Source organism: Tachypleus tridentatus, chromosome 1, assembly GCF_004210375.1.
Source record: "Tachypleus tridentatus isolate NWPU-2018 chromosome 1, ASM421037v1, whole genome shotgun sequence".
NCBI lineage: Eukaryota > Metazoa > Arthropoda > Merostomata > Xiphosura > Limulidae > Tachypleus > Tachypleus tridentatus.
The window spans coordinates 147,021,769-147,044,008 of record NC_134825.1 but is presented as its reverse complement, the minus strand read 5'-3'; the positions used below and the strand labels follow the sequence as shown (position 1 = coordinate 147,044,008).

Below are 22,240 nucleotides of genomic sequence, written 5' to 3'. Positions count from 1 at the left end.
TTAAAACGCTTGGCCATGCCAAATATATAAGCTCTCAACCCCTATTGCTCCGCAATAAGTTTAAGTAATTGCTTATAACGTTTAAAATCATGTTTACATACTCGTACTGGGCAGAGTAAAAATAGCTCAGTGTTTATCTTTGTGCTTTTGAACAAACAAAGAAACAAACCGAATTTACATATTATGTTTATAACCCAAAACTTCTAATATTTTCGTAATGTAATATAGCAATGCTTTATGGCAGAGGCACATATAAACAAAATCTGAGGTTACTGTAATTCATATTTTTCGCTGTTGATATATCAACAAGCCTTTCATCATTTTAACAGTTCAGGTGGAGATGGATCATCTCTTTTTCAGTAGCGGTTAGCCTTTTGATTTGCACATCAGAAGATCCAAGGTTTGAGCCACAACATGTCGCTGATTCGACTTACAGATGTTTGTTTCTTTTGAATTTCGAGCAAAGCTACTCGAGGGCTACCTGCGTCTTTTATATGTTAATGCGCTTTACTGTGAGTTAATCGCATTGTTCTTTAAAAGTTGCAGCATAACCTGTGCGTGCTGCTGATTGGTTTTCCTGCCTGTTATCTTAGCCAACGCACCACATAAGTTTAAGGTTGTGAAATCGATGCTAGATCAGTTCAGTTGTTAGGCTATATAAGTAATATTGTAATATTGTATAACAGTAGGTGTACATTTATATATTACTCCATACACCATCAACTCGTTTTATATGTAATGAAGACTATGTACGCTTTTCTGAAGAACTTTAAAAGATGGTTTATTCATGTCAACTGGACCCTCATTGTGTCAATTATGGTGGTTCAAATCGCTTTTACTTTCGATTTTGCTGTAAGTGGATGAAAGAAAAAGTGTCACAATTTCTAAGTGCTGTAAACAACATTTCTTAATGTGATAATTGGGAGATGTTGTCCTCTGTTCCATCTCGGATATATGCTGCTGCATTTAATGCCATTGCTACAATGTAAATGCAAGCATTTTTTTTTGTACTTCTAACATCATGCAAAACGTAATTTGCTCTCTATGGATGCAAGAGTTAAAAGTTTATGTCTACTTCTGTCCCTGTCCCCACCATTGCTTCCATGTATTGCATGAATCCATCTCTTTCTGCTGCAAGGTGCAGAACTAATGTTTTGTCACGCCTTCAGTTACTGGAGTCTCCTTTTTCCGACAGAAATTTGCCCAATCATTCCAGAGTAGGCTCCATGAACATCAACAGACCTCTTTTAACAACAGGAAAACACATTGTCGCAAAAGAAAGGGTTATCTATCCACTTTTCATCCATCCACCTGAATAAGAATGACCACATTGATACAGTGGAATTCTAACTTGGATGACATTAAAACCTTGATCTGTTCCTATGATTTCATGTGTCTTTCCTTAGTGGAAGCATTCCTGAGACCTGCTGATACTGTCACCTATCAGCAGTTTTATTTATGCAGAAATGATAAGTTCAGGAAGGTGTAGCAATGATGGTTGACTGATGCATACCCAACTTGTCTATGCCACTCGATACACTGTTGGAGGCTGTAATTGTCTGTATTATCATAGATCACACCATCACTTTTATTCTCTTTACCTTTCTACAGTAGAAACTTGCGATCAATCAAACCTTGATGCCATTTTTCTTTTTGCATCTTGGTAGAATTTAATGAACACAATTCCATTTGGGGTGGTGCTGATGTTGATGGGAGAGGTCGTTCTGTGGAAAGTATGCTCTCGGATCGAACACTTTCTCTCTTCAGCATTGATTCTTTAGCTATTTTAATATACTTAGTCTATTTACTGCTATTGATTTGTTACCCTCTACTTTCTATCATTTTTCGTGTAGGGAATATAGTGATTCCACGGGGCAGTAATCATGTTAGCATAATTTTGAAAGAGATTATATAGTCAGTGCCATCCTATCAGAGAGCTATGGTGGAAATTAGAGCAGGCTTACTGGTTCTCTTTCACTACTCTCTGAGAATTTGATATTATTGCATGGAAGCAGTAATTTATCGTATATTTCAAGAAGATGTTCGTATTTATCCACTTCTCAAACCTCGACAGATTCCCATGGCATCTTCGTCCATGGTGATCTCCTCTCTGCCAGCGGTTATTGAAAGCTCAAAACCAGGCTGAGATACCTTTCACGGATATTCCATTCTTTTCAAGCAAGTGGGTTGCTAGTAGATCTATGTCCATACTTCATAGGTCAGATATCAATGCCAGAAGGAATCTTGGATTAAGTTCCCCACTAGCATATATTCTACAACTAAGATTCGGAAGGTCAATGGGAAGTGTGCTTCCCATCTCTTTTTCATCTTGCTCTCCGATAACCAGGAAGCTGATAATGTAAAGGAAAACACCTATATTCTCAGAGAGAGCTTTTTATCTTTTCAGAACTTCAGGAGGTTGCCCTTTTCCTATCGAACCGACCATTACTATAATTATATCGTCAATTTACACTGGGGAACTAAAACTTGCTCTTCACTGGTTTGGCTATACGTCAGTGGGACCTGATTGTGTTCATTATGAGACTCATACCATGCCTCCCCTGCTATACGTCAGTGGGACCTTATTGTTATCACTATGATACTCATGCCATGTCTCCCCTACTATACGTCAGTGGGACCTTATTGTTATCACTATGATACTCATACCATGTCTCCGCTACTATACGTCAGTGGGACCTGATTGTGTTCACTATGAGACTCATGCCATGTCTCCCCTGCTGTACGTCAGTGTGACCTGATTGTGTTCACTATGAGACTCATGCCATGTCTCCCCTACTATACGTCAGTGGGACCTGATTGTGTTCACTATGAGACTCATACCATGTCTCCGCTACTATACGTCAGTGGGACCTGATTGTTATTACTATGATACTCATAATGTCTCCGCTACTATACGTCAATGGGACCTGATTGTTATCACTATGATACTCATGCCATGTCTCCCCTGTCTCTCTTCTTCTGGTCGTTTTTTAACTATTCTACCTATCATCCATTCATATGGATTGCACAGCCAATTACGCATTTTGTATTCATAATTTTTACTTGACAGGCGATCCCATGTTCGTGTGGGTTTGACCCTTTTCCATTCTTTCACACAGGAACGGGAAGTTCTTAGGGTCGTGTTTTGAGTATCACTCTTTAGCGTATGAAGATACATTCTGTCACTAAACAACTGTGGAAGAAGGACACACAAAAGTTATATGTCTCAGAGAGTGCACTAGAACCATCTTTTAAGGAATACAATGACAAATGGTCATCGCTATTGGAACTCTACATAAACTTAGCTGAAGTTTCTACTTCAGTAACCAGAATAAGGCTGGTATGAAGAGGTTTTTTTTAGTTATACTAGTTTTTTTTTAATTTGACCAATGACCTTTGAGCTTCGGCCAGTAAGTCGCTTATGCGATTTATGACTCTCTATTAATTAATCATGAGAAACACTATGGAAGTACATCAAGGGCTGGGCGTTAAAACCGAGTAACAGAACGCACCTCTACTGCCACTATTTCCATCTCTACCACCGTTCACAGTGTGCATCATGTTTAAAGTACATACATAACAAGCCCTTAAAGCTCACACGAAGCTTTCAACGAGACAATAATAAACACTGAAATAATATGTGATGTTATAAATACATTTCTGTGTTGGTATTCATACATCCACCACAACATTTTTTTTAAGTTAAGTTCATAATCCAGACGGGCCTGGCATGGCCTAGCGCGTTAAGGCGTGCGCTTCGTAATCTGAGGGTCGCGGGTTCGCGCCCGAGTCGTGCCAAACATGCTCGCCCTCCCAGCCGTGGGGGCGTTATAATGTGACGGTCAATCCAACTATTCGTTGGTAAAAGAGTAGCCCAAGAGTTGGCGGTGGGTGGTGATGACTAGCTGTCTTCCCTCTAGTCTTACACTGCTAAATTAGGGACGGCTAGCACAGATAGCCCTCGAGTAGCTTTGTGCGAAATTCCAAAAACAACAACATAATCCAGACAAAAGAAGGCTAATTGAGCTTCTAAATTATAAAAAATATTAATTGTTGTCTCTGAGTTATAATACTAGTATCATTGTCACATTTTCTTCCGAGGTTAAAATTGTATTTTAATTTTTTTTAGCATTATACTTGATAATTTGTGATTTGAAAACCTATCAGCGAGTGAACGCAAACACTGCACTTTAATTACGATGACTGTATTTCATTTACGAAGTCTATGATGACTCAGGACTGTATTGAAATTTATCACTTTATTTTTAAAGTTCGTAACATTCATATATATTTATAAACTTGTTTCTTTGCCACATTCGTATGGAAAGCTTGTGTGAATTTTAGACTTTGCAAGAATGTCAAACCGTGTATTACATAGAGAGACCTGAGACATTCTGTAGAATATACACATAGTTCTTTAACGTTTCTTGTTTTAATACTACATTATAATAGCGATCTGAAGTATGATTAAAATTTAATAATGTACACGGTTTTGAAAAATACACGATTTTGTCAGAGGTAAATGTAGACCGAATACAAACTTGATTTTGTGATCTAACTTGGTGCCATGAAGAAAAACTTAGTTGGTTTGTGATTAAAGTCACCGTAGCAACACAGTAGGTTTTTAATATAGACTAATGCGAACCAAATATAACAGTTGCTTCCTATGGGAAGAAACAAGAACATGCTATATCACAAAATATAATAATTAATATTTAACAGCGAAAAAAAGTTATATTCACGAAGTTATAAACAAACCAAACGTGTAAGACCACAAAAAATTACGTTATATGAGAAACTTCTGAGAGAAACCAAACGGAAACTGTTCTATTTTGTTCTGAAAGTAAAACAGCCAGACGTGGGCCAACAATTAACGTACTGGACCGTGAACCCAAGGTTCCGTGGCATGTGGCCCATTATACACACAAAAAAACCGTGCTCCAATTTTAGGTCTATATATGCGTTATTAAGGGGACGATCAAATCCCATTGCTCGATTAAGTGGCCCATGAGCTGGCGGTTGGTGATATTGACTAGATGCCTACTCTCTAGTCTGTCTCTTTTAACTTAGGAAGAACCAGCGCAGATAGCTCCCGAGAAGCTTTACATGGAATTCAACAAACAACAATTTAAAGTAAATATATTAATGTTGAAGGATTAGTAACTAAATTTACTTTTGGTGGTAATCTCGTAAGTTTCTAGAGTTCTTTTCGATTTTCGTTATTATAAAACCATTACGTCAAAGCTTTAGATATAATGAAAACCTTCCTGAAAGCAAAAATACGAAAATCAATAATATTCCACTTAAACTTAACACGTGAGAACTGAAGAAGCAGTTAGTTTGGTTATTACAGTAAGGCTTAAGAAAATTGCAGTCCTTAAAAGGTTTCAAAATACATTAAAGATTTATTTTTTAGTCTATATGATTACAAAGTTAAATAGCAACTCTTTGTTTACTGAGCAAAATAAGTTGGATGTGAAAAGCCGATCTCCATTATTACAATATATAAGAATCTAGCGCTTAGCTTTCGAGATGACTGAAATTCATTTAATTACAATACAAGTTGTTGCTTTTTCAACACAACTACTGATTTGCACTAAACTTAATCACCACAAATTTCAATCTGATGCAAAAAGTAAATTGACAAAAAGATCCGGTAAGTAATACCCGTGCGTTAAAATACTATTTTAACTCACTTCCCGCTTTGTATAATATTATAAAAATTTCTTAGTTAAGTCCTAATACATTTGTGTACGGCACTTAGACCCTGGAAAGTGATCAATTAGTCTGTGGAATTTACACGGTATTGTCTCTCAATTATTTCTTTGTTTGTTTTGTTTTTCAGCACAAACCCACACAGTGAGCTATCGGTGCTGTTCCCACCACGGATATCAAAACCCGATTCTTTAGTGCTATAAGTCTTCAGACTTAACGCTAAGTCACCAGGTGTTTTCATATAAGTATATTTTACGTTAATGATTATACATGATAACTCTTATTTTACATCATTTAAATATAATTTTGTCCCTTAATGTTTAAACATTTATATATCATATCATGTGAATGTCAACTTTATTACATAAACATTTTAATATCCCTCCAGAACAAGACAGCTCACAAGTGAAAAACACATTTCTTATTTGCATTTGATTATTTTTCTATGGCAACATAACATATACAAATAATATTGATTTAATAATTAATTCAGGATGAAATGAGCTTGTGTTTCAAATACATTTAAATTACCATTAGAGGATTATGACAAAAATCAATTATCATGTATTACCATGTTTATTATATTGTAAACTAGATATGTGTATGGTTTTAAGCCTAGTGTTATCTGTTTAATTCGACTCGTAATCTGAGGTTCGCGGGTTCGAATCCCCGTCGCACCAAACATGCTCGCCCTCTCAAACGTGGGGGCGTTATAAATGACGGTCAATCCCACTATTTATTAGCAAAATAGTAGCCCAAGAGTTGGCGGTGCGTGGTAATGACTAGCTGCCTTCCCTCTAGTATTACACCACTAAATTAGTGACGGCTAGCACAGATAGCCCTCGTGTAGCTTTGCGCGAAATTCACAACTAAACAAACTTAACCGATGTCATATGTCACTTAAGTTACTAACTGTAAAACAATAGTATTTAAATGCTGACTGAGAAACAATGTTATTAAAGTACTAACAGAGGAATACGTGTCTAAAAAACAAGGAAATATATAACGTAAAAAAGCAGTAAAAGCGTAGAAAATGATAAACGACACTGTGAAATTTCACTACATTTATAAATTACGATTTATGAGCACTACATTCTGGACAAGATTTCATTCAACAAGTGCACAAAAACCAAAAGACACAAAATGATGGAAAAGTTCAATTCCAGTATACACTAAATAAAAATACGAATTTGAATTCAGGAGAAAATGAGGTGCAAACAGAAAATATAAAAATCTGACAAAGAAAACAGAAGCACCTTAAAAACGAACACTTGATGTACATATGTACAAACACATCTGAATACTAAATGATTTGTATTGCGATAATAACTTCAACATTTAAAGTTTTAGTATTACATAAGTAAATAATCTTCTAGGAAACTTTCACCAGATGAGTGCGTAAGGTTTCCTGAAGAAAGGTTTGTAATCAAACTAAATACCTTTAGCCATCTAAACTCCTTGTGGAAACAAATCCAATGATACTGTTATAACAAATATGTGATCTATTCTAAAGCTTTCTTCAAAGAAATTTAACTTATTACCGCGTATACTAAAATGTTATATCTGAAGCACTACTGGTTAAGCCTACGAAATGCTACTGCAGGCATGATTATTCGTGGTTGGTTCATAGTTTAGAAACTAAACTGTAAAAAGTAAGATGTACCAGAAATTTTATTGGTTTGAATTATATCTTTAAAATTACACCTCTCACTGGCTCAGCGTTAACTATAGAGACTTATAGCTCTAGAAACGTGTTTTCGATGCTTGTAATGAGCAAAGGACAGATAACCCATTTCGTAACTTTGTGCTTAATAAACAAAACTTTAATGATACATGTTGGTATTTATTATTATGCCTATAATAAGTGCTTTAATTTTAGAAGCATGCATCAAGAAACACTGGAAAACGTCAACTTTGAATTAATTCTAATACAGAGACGTATGGCATAGCAGTTGAGAAGTCTTTTGAAAAGAAGTGTTTGATTTTGAAACTTCATATATATACGTATCAATCTCTGTTTACTCAGATGTCAGTTGTCCACCGATATCGTCCATAGACCACAAGCGTGTAATGGCAATTGAAGGGACCCGACTTCAGAGTAAAGCTAGATTCGCTTGTGTGGAAGGATATGTACTCCGAGGAGAAGAAGAAATAACCTGTACAGCCGTCGGAAGATGGTCTCATGCAGTGCCCATTTGTGAAGGTATACTTCATTTAGAACTTTTTCCACGTAGTTGATACATTTGACTATATTTGCGTGATTATATATCCATAAGTCTGCCTGTAAATTATTTGTATTTCTATCGGTCTAATTTTGTGCACCATTTTATTCAGCCACCTATAACAGTGTAAAAAAATCATAATATTGTACAAATTTGTTACTGAATTAAACTAAAAAAAAATCATACTTTTCAAATACACTATGAGTAATATGATTAGGAAACTAATTTAGTCACATTAGTTTCTTCTATTCAATTCCACACAGCTTTCATAGAAGAAATTTTTATTACACACCATTCTGCTGACTTAGAGTTCTCACATTGATCATAGTCTCTTATATGGAGAAATATTACATTATTTATATTTCCGTTTTCAATGTCCTCTACGTGTTCTGTTATTCTTGTGTTTAAATTTATTCATGTTTTACTAAGACAAACGTTTTCACACGACTCACATGAAATAATTTATATATGCCCTGTACTTTATCTTCCTAAACGATTTTGCTATCTTTAATAGTATTGTAGTACTTGTAAGTGACAAGAAAATCATTTTCAGTGAGGATTCCATATACGGGCTCAAACGTTCATGATGTAGCTCAAGCATGGTGGTTTCTTTTTATTTTACACTATTTTATTTATTATTTTAGAAAAGTTGTTCTCAGTTTTTAGATGAGTATTTCCGATGTATTAATTACATTGGATAATGTTATTCATTCAAACTGTAAGTGATATTTTGAATTTGTAGACTTGGTTCAGTGAATAAAATATACTGTAGGCTATTAAAAACATAGACGTTATAACAGATGTTTTTGTGGTCGTATGAAAAAAATGTGTACATTATTGAAAGGAATTGTCTGTTTGTGGTAGATATAACAAGTTCTGTATCACTTCTATTTACAATTATATCCATAAAATGGAGAGAGTTATTAATTTTCCATCCAATTTTAAACTTTAAGATATTATGAAGAAAGTTATGTTTTTAAAAAATGGATTATGAACATATTTCTGTGATTTTGCCAAACAGATAACATATCATATACGTATAATCCATGAAGATATTACGTAGAACTGTAGATAATGCACTCTCAATTGTCATTTAATATTTATATTTGAAATTTTGTCATAAAGTATAACATACTGCTTTAAATTACGGAGGCAAAAAAAGTAATCATTGCAACTGGAAGTGTTAGGTGTAACTGAGGTGATATTTGTTTGAGGTACTTTATCATTTTTTATACAAGTAGGTAGTGCGTAAACGTTAAAAATTACTATTGTACCATCAAGTACGTCAATATTTGTACTTTATTAGCAAAGTACACATTTGTGTTTATATATGTGACATAAATATTTTTCCATTGACCATTTAAATAGTGAATATGTTATAAAAGTGATAGGTCAAAGAGGACAGGTATTCTTATGTGTTTTGGGTAGATCACAGATACATGGTAGTAAGCTGTTGTTACGTTAAAATCCAGCTACATTCGTATGACAAGGATTAGATTTAAATCGTTCGTGTATATTCTGATCTTCCAGAAGGTTTTCCAGCTTTTTTCTCTTTAGTTGCTCTATACAATACGCCAGTTTGATTTGTTTTGTCCAATTTCATAAATTATTATATCCCTATTCAATGAAGCAGTGAGGAACATCCGAGCAGTACTGTTTTTACGAAATAATACACCGGTTATACATCCTAATATTAAGTTCAAAACATGGTTATTATATTTTGTTAATTCAACAGCATCAGACGCTTGGTCTATGTTTAGCTTTGCATCGTTGAAAGAAAATGAGAAATCACACTCTAGAGTTATTCTTTCTAACTTTTTTTGCCGTTGTAAGAAAACAAATTTAAAATAATTTCATGAGGTTGAGCAATAATTTGATCAACTTATCACACTTGCTGTTTATTCTTCCCTTTTCATGTTAAAGTTTTTGGGATGGAAAAAATTGTCTATTTTAAATAGTTATTTTTGGGTTATTGTTGCTTGCTTGGTGTTCAAGTTGACATGAAGAGATATGGAAAATATAAACATCGAGATTTCAGTTAGTTGTTTTAACATAACAGTTTGGAACAACATGGGGCCTGCTGGCCTATCTAGGCTGCACCATCCTCTAAACTATTATAAAAAGTTTATAAAATCCTTAAAGCCAGCCATTATCATTCATATACTTATCAAATTTTTTCTTAAACTTACTAAAATTTACTTCTTCAAGACCAACCACCCCTTAGAAAAATGAAACTGTCTTAAGTGAAGATGAGTCCTGTCTTGTCATAGTTTATACTTGTGTTCACCAGTTCTACTATTCTCACTGTTTTGTATGAAAAAAAATGATGCATCATCACTATCAATTTTCTTTACAATCTTAAACACCTCAGTGAAATTCCAACTAACATTTTTTCAAGGGAAAATAATTTGAAAATTTCGGCCTCTTCTCAATACGACAACTTTTCCATTCCAAGCGTCACTCTAGTAACCCTTTCCAACAATTCAATGCATTCATTAAGTAAGGAGCCCAAGACTGAACACAGTATTCCAAATGGCCTAACCAGTAAATTGTACAATGAAATTTTAAACGTTTTAGACTTGTATTCAATATTTTAGTATTTTACGAAATACCTTTTTGTTCTAAATTATAATCCTTGGTTTTTTTACGTTCATATCTGCAACAGTTTAGTCTTTTACTCTATTTTCCCATTATGTATACATATATGAATCTTGGAATAAAATCTAATCTTATCTACTTTACCTCGTGTTTTTTGTAGATTAAATTTAAGTTAAAACATTACTGTTACGATAACATGTTGGATCTTAAAAACATTAAAACAGTAGTATAGATTTTTTATAAAGAAAAAAGCACAGATATCAATCAAATAACTCATCTTTATTTTCGTGACCAGATGAAACTTATTTCAATTTGAATTCTTGTTATGAGATGTTATCCATTTTGGTCAGATCCCTATCAATCGTCATACAAGACATTTCTCGTATGAGAAATATATGTATATATATATATAGAAATGAATCACGAAGATATTAAAACTTTAATGCGCATTAACTTCGAAAAACCGAATATATTATTTTTATAGGGCTGTTTTATCATCTTACTTCATAAACTGATGGGTAAAGTAATGTTCAACAAGACCATTTTACCAATTATGATACAAATTTCTCCAGGATTGATAACAACAGGAATGACATAGTTAAAGTAAAACTCACTTACTGACATACTGTTTATTTAAAATCTAATATTGAATCAGGCACATTCTATAGACTTCAAAGAATACAAATTACGCTAACTATACTGAAGTTACCTCATGAAGACCATCTCACCTAAATATTTAATTAAAGTTCATTTTTCCCAGAGACTTACTTGAAGATAATCTTGCTAGAGATTTACTTTAGTTACGTGAGGATCGTCTTGTCTTGAAATTCAATTGAAGCTCGTTTTTCTCAGAGATTTTCTTTAGAATAATCTTGTTAAGTAATAATCTTAGAGGTTTACTTAAAGATCATCTTGTATAGAGATTTACATGAGGATCATTTTCTCCAGAGGTTTAGTTGAGGATTATTTTGCCTAGATATTTAATTGAGAATCCTTTTGCCCAGATATTTACTTGAAGATCGTCTTGGTTACAGATTTGCTTTGGTTTCTTTTATTATTACATTTATTACATTTAGTTTACCTTTTTTAAAATTTCGAAATACATTGTATTGCCTCAAACCATCATTTTCAGATTTATTTGGAAGTCTTGACAAATTAAGTTTCTCAGTAAACAAATATATATTTAATGATGTATATACAATATTTTGATCCGTTTGATAAGTAACATTTAAATTGCCAGATAAAATTAAATATGAAATTTTAACATATGATTAGAACTGGACTTATGATGAATGTTAATGTGTGTCTCCATTTCAGTTATTCAGTGCTCAGTTATCGTAACTGAATCGCCTCACCTCATTATGAGTACACGCAACCATTCCTACGGCACAAATGTAAACTTTTCCTGCCCTACGGGTTATCGATTAGTTGGGCCCTCAACTGTAACCTGTCTAAGAAATGAAACGTGGTCAGAATCTCCACCAGTTTGCGAGCGTAAGTTTAAGTAATTGTAGTTGGATCGTGTTTTTTATCTAAAAGTTTCAATTAAAGTAACAGTGTTTGAAATTAGTGAAAATATTGAAAGCATTCAAACAGACGAGAAAACACACCTTGAAATAAATCAAAGTAGAGATATTTTTTCACAGACTTACTTCAGATTAATCTTTAAGTATAAAACATAGTTAATAGCTTTTATTTTTAATCTATTCACGTGTTTCATTAGTCAAAAAATCAATGCAGACGAGTAACAAACGAAACACAAATTACATCGTTCACTTAAAATAAAAGAAATACTTTCTGTTTAAATCATATTGAATACAAACCGTTTTTGCTTGACAGATGAGCAATTCATAATTATTATAATGAAACTTTGTATAGTTTAAAACTTAGACGTTATTATTAACTATTTGAATATAAGTTCTTATACATTATTTTTTCATCATTAGACATCTGCTTTACTATTAATACAGATTATTGAAAATATGTTGTTTGCATTTTTTTCAATTTTTCAGAGCTAATGTGTTTGGAGAGCCGAATTCTTAACTAATAATAATTAGTATAGTAAATTGTGTTACGTCTTATATTAAGATATTGAAAACAGAGATATGAAACCAAGATGAGATGAAAAGTTTGGTTATCGATTTTTCTTGCTTTCAAAAAAACTTTGGAATTTTCTCATTATTTTTATGATGTTACTCAAACAATTGCGCTTTTTATTATTTTATGAAAACAATCTTATTACTGAATAATATATTGATAAATGACGCTTTTCTAAGGATATTTGATCTCTAAAAATATTCACATAACCAAACTGATCGAGAAAACTAAATGAGGAAGAGATTTAACAACACTCTTAGGAAAGTGTGCAGCAACTTCTTGTTTCGTAAAGTGGTTAAACATACGGTTGTATTTTTTGTTGTTATAAACCAGAATATAATTTGATGTTTTGCCTTTCATAAAAATGCTCTATTCTTTCTTTCATAATGTTTCCAGAATTATTAAAAAATATTTGTTTGCACATGATGTTAACACTAGAATATTCTACAACTTAATGTGTTGTAAATTAATCACTAATGATACTGCTTCTAGAATTCTTTTAGACGTAATTAATGCAGTAACTTTTGCACCTATAAATATTACAAGCTACTGAAAAATACCTGAGGAGGAATGCTTAGAAAAATATGCTTTAGTAATGTATAAGGCATTATTGCCAATTGGATAGCCCTCCCAGCTAAGATTTTTTGTAATTTTTTGTTTGAGAACTGTAAAACGTATCATTATTAGGCTATTTTTATGGGAAATGACTAATATCAGTGTATACAAAGTCGAAATGTTTATGCTTCACTTTTGTTCATTTTAATATTCTACCTCTACTTATTACAGTTAATGTATGAACTCCGGAATGTACTACGTTATCAACAGTCCATGTATTTTGTAAATATTAGGATAATCTTTATCACACTCCCTCAAGATTTTCTAGAAATGGTGCCACTGGTATGAAGAAAAATCAAACTGGCACACATACATATATATATATATATATACTTTAAAGAATATTAATACTAATAAAGGTAAGTAAATTAAAACAAAATCAAAACGAAGTGCTGTGTTAAATACAGCAAATCGAAACTCTGACTAGTGTTATAATCAAGAACAAGCCGAAACAAGAATAAAAAAAGAAACGATGCAGTAATTAAAAGGATTCCAGGGTATAATGTATAATGTAGGATATAAAATGTACCCAAGGTTTTAGAGGTGACTGCAGAAGCAGGACTCATATTGTGGTGGGGATACATGACCTATCAGTCTTAACCTTCATTCGACAGTCTCACATAAAGAAATAAAATGAAGTAATGGAATAAGAATATAAATTAAAGTTAAATAATAGATATAAAATTAGAAAAGCAAGATCTGGTTCTCAAGCCCACAACGTCCTATATATATATTACCCTTTACAACCTACAGACAGTTGTAGGAAGGGGACAGCTCTCCAAAGTAAAGTAAAAAAAAAAAAAAAAGAAAAATATAAACAAGAAAATTAAGGTACTACAATCGGGGGTAAGTAAGTTAAATAAACTTGTCTCTTAAAGTTAATATTCCAGCCCACATTATGGTAGAGAGCCTCTAATTGGCAGCCAAGTAGACAAATTATACGAGTATAAAGGATTCCATCCACTTATCTAAATTAACTAGTATAACTCCCAACCACCATCCATTAAGTAATTATCATGCTCCAAACAAACCTTTATATGCAGTAAGGTATACATCCGCATAAAGTAGTGCCAAGTTGTTAAATTACCTTATTCACAACGAAATTAGTTATTAGAAATGTTTAGTATTTTTTAAAAAATCTTTATGTCTTTATATTTATTTAATACATCCTTATACTTGTTACAAAATAATTTAATAATTTTATTTAAACTTTCTTTATTCAATCCATTTACCATTATTTTTGTTTCAGTATTTCAACTTTACTGGTAAAATATGAATCCCACTATTTGCAATGTATTACAAAGCTAATTTATCTACAGATAGCGCAATATCTGAATAACTGCAAAGTTATCATGCTATTTACTATTAACAAGAGGGTAAACCATATACTGAAGTTATCATGCTTATAACAGAAGGTTATGGTACTTTACTATTAACAAGAGGGTGAATCCTTATAACAGAAGGTTATGGTACTATATAACCATATACTTTATCATGCTTATAACAGAAGGTTATTTTTACAAAGAGGGTAAACCATATACTGAAGTTATCATGCTTATAACAGAAGGTTATGGTACATTACTATTAACAAGAGAGTAAACCATATACTGAAAAGGCAAAATATTTTCTTTCATCAAAATATTTACATTTTCAACTCCAAAAACATAAAAGATATATAACTTTTTGTATTTACAATAATTAGTTATTTTTCAATAACCAGATTTTTAAACAACTAATTAAAGTTCCAATGAGAGCTAATTATTTTACTTATATAGCAAATTTATATCTTTACTTTTATGAGAATAGATTTTATTGAAAACTACACAAAACCAGATACTTTTGCCTTAACTTACAGATATATAGATGATTTAATTGGTATAAATAATCCTGAAATAAATGATGCTTTAATACTATTGAAAATACTTCAATATCTTATACATAAGCACAATACATGGTTTGCCCTCTTTTAATATAAGCATTATAACTTCGCAGTTATTCAGATATTGTAAAATTTGTAATAAATTACAATATTTTATCAGTAATGTTGAAATACTGATATAAAAATTAATAGTTCATGAATTTAACAAAAAACTTTAAATAAAATTAAATTATTCTGTAACAAATATAAGGATGCATTAAATAAATATAAAGAAATAAAAATTAAAGAAATTTTACTAAACATTTCTAATAACTATTTTTAGTTGTGAATAAGGTACGAGGACTGTTCAAAAAATACGCGGACTGACGTCATAAAACAAAATGTACTTTATTTAGTAGTTACAGGTCTGGGACCCCTTTAAAGTACTCTCCTCCCCAACGCACACACTTATCCCAAAGGTGTTTCCACTTGTTGAAACAGTACTGGTACGCTTCTTTTGTAATGTCCTCCAGCTCCTTCGTCGCATTTGCCTTAATCTCAAAATCGTCTCAAATCTTCATCCTTTCGAGGGTCTTTTGAGTTTGGGGAACAAGAAAAAATCGCAAGGAGCAAGGTCAGGTGAGTAGGGGGGGTTGGGAAGAACAGTGATCGAGTGTTTGGCCAAAAACTCACGAGTTCTGAGGCACAAATTTCGCAGCAACGCGGTGCATCTTCAATTTTTCGGTCAAAATCTCGTAACAAGATCCAACTGATATCCCACACTCTTCAGTAAGCTCCCTGACAGTCAGACGTTGATTTCCTCGCACCAGGGTGTTGATTTTGTCGACGTGTTGGTCGTCAGTTGACGTGGAAAGACGTCCAGGACGCTCATAATCTTCAATGGACTGTCGACCATCCTTAAAACGTTCTTGCCATTGAAACATGCCGTACGTTTCATAGCAACATCACCGTAAGCCGTGTTAAGCATAGCAAAAGTTTCAGTCGCAGATTTTCCAAGTTTAACACAAAATTTCACAGCAAGTCGTTGCTCCTTCAGGTCATTCATTCTGAAATTCGCCAAACGAAAAAATCGTACTTCACTTAAAACCGCGTAGCTCATACACAAATAAAGATATCTGCAATCGGGAAATGGCGTCGTAATCAGCTGATCTGTGCAAACCTAGCGACACCAAGCGGATTCCCTGGAACCAACTGGAGCCGCGCAATTCAAACAGTCCGCGTATTTTTTGAACAGACCTCGTATTTTAACAACTTGGCACTACCTCATGCGAATGTGCACCTTACTAAAGGTTTGTTTAGGGCATGATAGTTTCTTAATGGATGGTGGCTGGGTTATTGAAACCACAATACTTAGCCACAATACATATCAAAAAATACAAGAATTCGTTTACTAGGCTACCAATTAGTGTCTTTCTACCATAATATGGGCTGAAATGCTAACTTCAAAAGGTAAGTTTATTTAACTTACTTACCTCCAATGGCAGTACCTAATTTTTCAATTATATTTTCTTCTTCTTCTTTACTTTGGAGAGCAGTCATCTTCCCACAACTATCTTCAGGCAGTAAAGGGTAAAATAGGTGTGGAACATTGTGGGATTGAGCACCTACGTCTCGCTCTTTTAATTTCTAATTTTGTATTTATTATTCAATTTGTTTCTGTTGTTATCCTCTTACTTTATTTTATTTCTTTATGTGAGACCGTAAAATCCAGGTTAAGACTAATAGACGGTGTATCCCCACCGCAATGTGTGTCCTATTTCCGCAGTTACCTCTAAAACCTTGAGTACATTTTATATCCTACATTATACCTTGTACCCTGGAATCCTTTCAATTTGTGCAGCGATTTTTATTATTATTTCAGCTTGTTTTTGGTTATAACAAATTATATATATGTATAAAATAGAGAAACTTATCTCTGTCATGTATCTTGATACTGACAACATTAAAATGGTAAAACTTTCAGCTAGAAAAAGTAACAATACTGGGATGAAAATGAATATATATATATATATATTTTAATTTATATATTTAGTTATATTAAACGGGTGTTTCATTTTCCTGTTAACACATATCAATAATTATTTTCCTAAAATGGTGAAAAGCTAGTTATTTACGTTTTCTCACTCTCGTATATTCCTAGTAATTAAATGCAAGCCACCAGTACTACCAAAGAACGGTCGAATTTTGGACGAGGGTCGCTATCTACAGGGCAGTATAGTGACCTACACGTGCCACATTGGGTTTATTTTAATTGGAAGCTCTTTCACTGTGTGTAACAATGATGGCCAGTGGTCGCACCCCCCACCCTTATGTAAGTTAATTTTTGTTTTAGTTTGGATTTTAGAATTAATTTCGTTAAAATAAAACCAATAGTTTTGACTGTTTGTAACATTTTATTCTATATACTTGTTTCGAATACAACTAACTCTCTGTTTAACAGTGTTTGTAAAAAGGTGGTTTTGCACGTATTTAAATTAGGCTACGCAAACCGCTCATTTGTATCAAATGTGACACTCATGTAATCTTATATTAAGTAAATATAAATTAAAATCCTGTCAGATCCACTCAAGTTATAAATATTGCATTGTAAAAATTCACAGACAAATGAATAATAACCACATTTTCTATCAGGTGAAAATAAGAGTTATATTAAAAATATTGTAAATGTTTTATATAGGCTTGTTACAAAATAAAAAGTATAGTATACAGCCTTCAAGATGAAATTTTAGTTAGTGAATATAGTGTTATATTGCAAGCATTCTAACGAATTCGTTATAAGTATCCAAAATAAGTCTGATAACACTAAACACAATAGTTAATTACAGTGCTTTCGTAAATGGAAAAATAAAACTTAACTTATTTGTGATTCACTAAGGATATATCACCAAATATATCCAACTATAAACAAATGAAGAAATGATAAAAAGAAAACGAACTTCAGGTTGTATCATAAGTTTGCATCAAAAGATTAGTTTTGTAGTTAGCGTTCTTTGTAGACCCTCAACAATTGTTCAAGTTCAGATACCATCTGTATGATTTAATTACTATAATAATTACCTATAACTGGCAAAAATAACAGATAGTTACGTGTAACAAACACAGATTTCAGGCAACATAGAGCATGAGTGTAAAGTGGTGAGAAAACACAGTTAATTAAAACTAAAGGTGTTGTGTTTTTTGTTTTGCTTTTAACATCCTGGTGTCATGAGACCTCTTACATTTCGCTGTTTCATCAGCTATCTCTGGGACTGAAAGCACAGAAAAGTTCCATAATATGTTTATTTGTTTTAGAGCAAAGCTACATTGAACTATCAATTCCATATTCTGGTGTTATAAGTCATTAATTACACTTACCACTGTCTTAGTGTGGTGAAGTTTCTTAGACTGTTACACAAAGTACAATTTACATATAATACAGGAGTCTTCTGGTGGGACAGCGGTAAGCTTACGGATTTACAACACTAAAAATCAGGGACACAGCAGATGGCCCAGATGCTCTGATAAACACTGGATAAATTCGAGATTCGTACATTGTCGCTACTATAAACTAAATAATCCTAATAAAAATTTATGAGAAGATTCGTATCTGTTATGTTTACCTTGTACTGAATCTGTAAAAGAGAATCCTGTATTGCATGCACTAGTTGGCTTATGCAGAGGTCATATAGAAAATATTAATAATATTTAAATATGGTATTGGCGTACTGGTAATACTACAGTTGTTGTGTGTTATGCAGTATGTGTTATTTATAATGTTTTAGGTAAAATCGATTAGTAAAAATTCGTTATAGAAGTATGTTTTGACTGTTACAACTATAAGTCTCTCTGAAAAATAATCTGAGGGTCGCGGGTTCAAATCTCTGTCACACCAAACATGCTCGCCCTTTCAGCCGTGGGGGCATTATAATATAATGGTCAATCCCATTATTCGTTGGTAAAAGAGTAGCCCAAAAGTTGGCGGTGGGTGGTGATGAATAGTTGCCTTCCCTCTCGTCTTACTCTGTTAAATTAGGTATGGCTAGCGCAGGTAGCCCTCGTGTAGCTTTGCGCAAAATTCAAAACAAACCAAAATCACTGAAAAAGAATGTAGTCTGTGCTTTCTGCAACGGTATATTTGTTTGTTTATTTATTTTGAGAGGCTGAAAGGGCGAATATGTTTGGTACGACGGGGATTTGAACCCGCGATCCTCGAAGTAGGAGTCAAACGCCTTAACGCACTTAATGCCGCGACGGTAGAATAGATGGAAGGATTTAATAGCAAGTAGTCTTACCTGTAAAGTAAATCTAAGATGTGAGGGTTGAGCCAATAATTGGCCAATAATGAATTACAGTTTTTACTTGTTAGATAAATTTGCTTATACGTAGAGAGCTATCAGAAGAGAAATAAACAAGCTACGTTTACCATGTTTTTATTCGCATTGAAGCTTTCATATAAATATCCAAACATTCATTATTACTTAAACAAACCAATATCCTTTTGATATATGTAGACAATGTAGCAAAATGTGTAAACGATACATTTTTTTACGGACAGGGACTGTCCCGATGTTTTTGTTCGAAGAGTTTTACTATCAACTAGAGTTTTCCATAAAGTAAAAGTAACTAATGTTATATTTGGAATCTTCTGATGTAAATATTTTGTACGTAGGATTATTTTTTCTTTGCTACCAATACTTATTTATTTATTTCTACAGTAATATACTCTTTAAAAATTGTTTTCTTATACCAAGGCCAATAAAATCGTTAAGTGAACCAGTCGTTTAAGAAGAGCATACGAATTTTATAATAAATGCTTAGTTGCAGTTCTTTTAGCAAATTTTTATACAGCTCAGAAATTGTATGCTGTGTCACGTATCTAAATTTGTAAACCTGAAGAACACAGATTAAGAAAATCCCAACACTTTAAGAAATAGGATATAATATACAGAATCCCAGGTAGCAGGAGAAAATTTCAGTTACCCGATATTCCAACAACGGTTAAAAAACAATCTTATACGTGATCTAATTTAGATCCTTAATATCGCCGTCGATATAACACATCATTCATGGATACATCCATCATTTTTAAATGCGTTACTAACAAATACTCTTATGTAAAATGATCAAACAAAACATAACGTTAAACGTTTTTCACTATAATTTATGTAACAATTACATAAGGAACATATATTAAATGCTTCAGTAGAATGACTTGCACCAGTTGATAAAGCTAATTTATTTTGTTTCTAACCGCAAAACTAAACGATTAGCTGTCTGACTAAGTCCACAATGGCTATTGAAACCCATATTTTGTGGTTATAAATCTCCATGTTTACCGATGAGCTAGAAATTACATTATTCCGTTATTAGAAATATTTTGTTCTCAAAGTTAACTAAATCATATATTTTTAGCTTTTTTTTCATTCATATGATATCCTACGTTCCTACAGAGATTAAAGTTTTAGCAAATGTCCTAACAAATAAACGAATTGAAAGCTAGAAATCAGTATAGTTAATTTTAACCTTTCTGCATCTTCTACTGATGCTACTTTACAAAATCCACCAGAAAATAACAACTTCGGGTACTAAACACAAAACCACCTTCTTCTAGTGTAGCTTTCGGCGAAATTCGAGAACAAACATGCAGTGAAACGGAGAAAACAACTATTAACACTTTTGATTCGTCACTGCATATCTTTACCAGCTCTAAACACTTTTGATTCGTCAATACATATCTTCAAGAGATAACAACGATACCCTTGTTTTAACTTGGTTGTTTCGTAATTTCCATTACATCGATTATATGATTATGAGGGGTTTGTTTTGCCTAAAAAAAGAGGTATCGAGATTTTTATATCAGTTTGTTTTAAATTTCGCGTAAAGCTACACGAGGGCTATCTGCGCTAGCCGTCCCTAATTTAAGACTAGAATGAAGGCAGCTAGTCATCACTACCCACCGCCAACTATTGTGTTACTCTTTTACGAACAAATACTTGGATTGACCGTAACATTATGATGCCCTCACAGCTGATAGGGACAGCATATTTGGTGCGACGCGGTATCAAACCCGCGACCCCCGGATTATGAATCGAGTACCTTAACCATTGACCATGCCGGGCCTTTATATTGGTAGTGTTAATGCTTAACACAGTTTTGTAATTTTTTTAATTGATTTAGAAGTGATTTAATTATACATTTATGGATGCTGTAGTGTTAATTAAACTTTTTCTTCATTTTTTTCACTTTTTTTTTTATATACAATCCAGGCAGACCAGCCTGTGAATTTCCTGGTCAACCTTCTAACGGACGTGTGGTGCCAACTAAATTCCAATACGACGTTGATGAATTCGTAGTTGTGAGATGCAGCAAAGGATTTCGTCGTCTTGGCCCCAGAAAACTCCAGTGTACTTCATTAGGACATTGGTCTAGTTCACTACCTCACTGCAGGCCGTACAGGGATAAATTACTTAAGAGTTTATATTAGCTGGCTCCATCCTTTGAAGAAATCTTTCCCTACAAAGTAAACATGTGGTGTTTATTTCTCCGTTAACTGTTGTTGTTAGACAAATTTGTCAAACAGTATGTAATATTAATCACCTTTGAACCATTCATGCTCTACTTTGTGTAATGTTTTTTTTTTTGTTTATATGAAATTAAATTCTAGATAATATAATTTTTCATTTTGTGAAAATTCCATAATCCACATGATGCTTATTTTTAAGGGGAGAGAGAGGAGGGTTTTTATTCTAGAGCACGATCATTTTGTGAACCATAGGTGTTAATGTATTTTAAAAATTCCATGACTCTGTTGAGATTGTGATGCTGATAAAAGCTTTTAAAATTGTATAATTTATTTGTTGTTGTATTAAATCTTAACAGAAATGTATTGAATTACTTTAATATAATCATTTCATGAATAAATGTTTTTGTTTAAAAACATTTCTCTTCTGTAATTTTGTTTCAGATTTTATAAAATTCAGTGAAGCTTAGTTACTAGAAAAACTGGAAATATGTTTTCAATTGAAGAGCTAGAATTTACCTATAACTTATGTACACTTTAATCTGTTATTGTATTTAAAGACAGGTACAACACTGAAGATGTGTATTTATGAAAGTGTTATTAATGCACCCTTTT

At 32.9% G+C, this 22,240-nt stretch overlaps 1 protein-coding gene across 3 annotated transcripts in view; it reads left to right on the top strand.

Annotated features, from left to right (window-relative positions):
- LOC143226347 (locomotion-related protein Hikaru genki-like) overlaps positions 1-21,969 on the top strand; it is a 62,577-nt gene extending 40,608 nt beyond the window's left edge. The window contains exons 6-9 of one of the 3 annotated variants that reach the window (XM_076457208.1): positions 7,742-7,918; positions 11,853-12,029; positions 17,267-17,437; positions 21,372-21,969. In XM_076457208.1, the coding sequence (XP_076313323.1) occupies positions 7,742-7,918; positions 11,853-12,029; positions 17,267-17,437; positions 21,372-21,589 (743 nt within the window). In that variant the 3' untranslated portion in view covers positions 21,590-21,969. The remainder of the gene's footprint in view (positions 1-7,741; positions 7,919-11,852; positions 12,030-17,266; positions 17,438-21,371) is intronic. The other 2 variants (XM_076457199.1, XM_076457218.1) reach the window with 2 other exon arrangements.
- The last annotated feature ends 271 nt before the right edge of the window (positions 21,970-22,240 follow it).